General features: G+C 42.1%; 1 protein-coding gene across 1 annotated transcript in view; it reads left to right on the top strand.

The window, feature by feature from the left end:
* The window catches only part of prph2b (peripherin 2b (retinal degeneration, slow)), a 15,195-nt gene extending 11,969 nt beyond the window's left edge, over positions 1-3,226 (top strand). The window contains exon 3 of the mRNA XM_024296518.2: positions 431-3,226. Within this exon, the coding sequence (XP_024152286.1) occupies positions 431-634 (204 nt within the window). The 3' untranslated portion in view covers positions 635-3,226. The remainder of the gene's footprint in view (positions 1-430) is intronic.
* Positions 3,227-3,785: the final 559 nt, after the last annotated feature.

Consider the following 3,785-nt stretch of genomic DNA (forward strand, 5'->3'; position numbering starts at 1 on the left):
TTCATATTTATTTTTTAAAAAGAAGGTCTTGAATGCAAATCCAACTTTCTTAAAGGCTAAAGTAAGATCATGCCGCTCCTTGTGGGTTTGGATCAGTAGAGAAGGAGCCCAAACGGCTCTTTTACTGCTAAAGGTTGCAGACTCCTGATCTTCTAGACTCTACAGATGAAGGTCCTCAGGTGATCCCAGAGAAATTCATGGAGATGTTTGAGGTCACAGGTGGTGTAAAGTGTGGAGACGAATATTAAATATCCAGTTTGGTCTTCTTTTGGGTTGTTGATCCCAAATGGGGGAAAAATCCAACAATGGGACATCTCAACCTGCAGAGTTGAACCAGAGTGGACCTTCTCCTGCATTATCTCAGATTTACAAGCTCAGATCTTCATCAGAACGGAGCGCTCAGCTGTGCGATTCTGTGTTTGTGTGTCAGATGGCAGACATGGCGGGGCTGAAGTATCTGAGCACGGCTCTGGAGACCATGACCGACCCCGAGAACCCGGAGTGCGAGAGTGAAGGCTGGCTGCTGGAGAAGGGCGTGAAAGAGACTTTTGTCGAGATGATCGGCAAGCTGAAAACCCTGGGGAGGGCCAACCAGGTGGAGGAGGGAGGAGACGCACCTGAGGCCGCCACCTGATGCTCCTCCCCCCTCCACAGCAGACTGAGCGCTTCTCCTCGGATCCGCGGAGGAGAGGTCACACGTCTCTTCACGTGACGGGATGATCACTCTCACCTTTTTTTCATTTTGTAAATATGCAACACAGATGTTAAACAGACTTTGTTTTTTTAACAGGATGAACAGAAATAACTTTCTCGCCCTCAACGACCTCTCAAACGCCAGAGCTGACTTTAGCGCTCTGAGTCAGACCTCAGAGGGGCGCCGTCACGCTCTAGCCGCTCAGGATTGGTTGGCATGGAAACCAAACGACCTCATTTAGGTGGTTAAAGTGCAGATTACTTCAAGAGTAACATGAAAACACAAACAAACGCACACACATTGGTAAACACACACATATACACACACATTGTTAAACACACACATACACACACAGTGGGGCCGAGTCGCCTCAAAGCTTCATTTACTGCATGACTGCAACACAAGTGAACCCGTTAGCGCTGTTGCTAACAAACGGCGTGCTATCACAGAGGAGGCGGTCCTACAGAAGACAGCTGTCACTCTATGAGGTGTTCTGGATTAAAAGACAATAATAGAAGTTACAGGTAAACTTTTTGTTGAGGTTAATTTTAAATTCCGTTCTCTTTCCTCACCCGTATTCCCGTTTGGGATCACGGGGATCTGGAGTCAGCCGGTCCATCACAGGACCACTTGGAAATAAAACATACATTTGGTTGTTTTTTTTTTAAATTCAGTTTATTTCTTAAAAGTCAGTGACAGCCTGTGTTCCTACAAGCTCCAGACAAACAATCGGTCAGCTCAAAAACAATAAAAAAAACAAAATAAAGCCAATTTCTAGTTGTTTGCAGTAAAATTTAATCTTTAATAATCTGAGATTATGATAGTCCGATGCAGTTCTAGTCATTCCAATGAAGCCAAACAACCAAATTATGAATGTATTTTAATAATGGGTTTATCCATTGGCAGTATATGAGAACTGGACTGAGTGGCCCCTCCCTCCTCGTGTTCCTATAGACTTGTATAGAGAAATAAACTACAATTCCTGTCATTTTATTGGTCAGAATAAACATTTTGCTCTTTTTTATTAATTTTAATCCTAATGTTTTAATAGTTTTTTAGGCCCAGGAATCGATTAAAACAATTTAACTAGTTAATCGCAAACCTGGGAAAAAATAATTGCGATTAATATAATTTTGGTTGCAGTATTTGGCCACCACTTATTCTCTGCGAATAATCACAAGCTGAACATTAAGAACGTTTATCTGTAGTTAGGGCTCTCAATCTATTAAAAAAAATCTGATTAATCCCACTTTTGTGTTGCGATTAATCGTGATTAATCGAGATTAATCGTGATTTTACATGTTACTAGGAACATTTCATATGACAACATGTACAAAACACATCAGCGGTAAGATGAGCAGAACTCTAAAGACTTTGTTTTGAGTTTTACTCCATGAAAACCAGTTGAATGTTTATTTATTTTGTAAGCGATCATAGGATAAGTGAGATAATACCTGACAGTTTTATGCAGACATGGAAGCCTGAACCACCGAGGAGAATCTAAGGACCGTTTCTTTATGAAATGTAATTAATTTGTGTTTATAAATATTAACACGTTAATTCTTTATGATTCATAACATTCACACCTCTTTGTTTTTTTTCTTCTGTGGTTCAAGTTATTCAATCTGACCAATCAGAAGCCTCGATAAAAGTGTCTGGTCTTTCATGGAGAGTTGGACAGATTCTCCCGAGCCTCCTTTTGGCGGCAGGGGTGTGGTCGTCTGACATGCTCACTCCTGATTGGAGAGAGTGGTTACCATAGAAACGTAGACATGGACCAATCACTGCGTAATGACAGATTCTGGCTCCAACATGGCCACGCCCGTATTGTGAGAAAATGGCAACTGAAATGACAGTTTCCTTGGAACCAAAAGTACCCCAACACTCGCTCGGTCCAGTTCTCATATACAGTCTATGGTTGGAGGAAGATTCCCACCTTCAGCGACGGTAGAGATCCTGTCTAGTGTAAACGGTGCTTTTGGATCAGCACAGCGCCACCTTCTGTTCCGTTTAGCAGCCAAAAACCAAATGTGACATAGGTGCTACGAGTTAGTCGACGACACAAAAAATAAGCTAGCTCAGGATCAAACTCCGGGCGGTGTGGAGTTAGGAGAGAACGTAATCCGGTACAAAGCAGTCGTGGTGTGAGGTGTGGACCTGAACTAGTGAGTAAACAGGTGTGTTACACTCAGGTAAACAAGGAAAATAAATGTTGAATGACTGATGGTTTCTGTGACGGCGCCGTTTGTTCACATGAAAACACAGCTTAGCCAGGTTTACTCAGTCTCAGCCGCAGCTGGACTGATTCTCACGTGAACATGCACGTGCACGCTCACATGCTCCCACTGATGTTGCAGAACCAAAGACTCTGACGGATGCTGGCGAGCGGCGGCCGCATCGACGGTTCTCGGGTCTAGATCGGATCAGTAGCCGTACAGTCAGAATCATTCGCAGCTCTTCCTTTTGTTGTGCTGTTTGTTGTTTGAACTTGTAGATGCTCAGAAACTATAAAAGGGAATTTGTGACATCAAACCGTTTGAGTTTTCTTTTCTAAACCAAACTGCTGAGTTTCTCCCTCTAAGAAACAAAAGTTTGGAGCCAAACGACCACAGAGAGCGGCGGGTGAGTGAAGCGCCATCCCAGGAAGGTGAGACTTTGGTTGTGCAAATTCCTTCACTAATTCGGGATTTACCGGCATTTTGTAGTCAAATCTATAATCCTAAACTCCAGTGCCCTAGAAATTTCCCAGAATTCTCTGCGAAAAACCAGCATGCATTGATGTGCACTTGATTGTTCAAACTGCGTTTAGCCATTTCAGTCAAAAGAATTTAATTATTTCTAATAAAATATCCTGTATATCAGAACACAACAGATTCATAAATAGTCTATAAAATACTCGTATTTAGTGAGTTTTTGGTGAAATCAGTAGTGAGGGAATACTGACAAAGCTTTTGTTGTACGTAAATGGTCGTCTGCCAAAGATCACAAGAAAGAATGGAAAAACGTCTCATTTTGCCCAAACCACTAGTATATTGTTAAAATATTAGCTAAACTCTAAATTAGCTCTATAGACTGAAAAAATGTCTAAATT

Source organism: Oryzias melastigma, linkage group LG15 (assembly GCF_002922805.2).
Source record: "Oryzias melastigma strain HK-1 linkage group LG15, ASM292280v2, whole genome shotgun sequence".
NCBI lineage: Eukaryota > Metazoa > Chordata > Actinopteri > Beloniformes > Adrianichthyidae > Oryzias > Oryzias melastigma.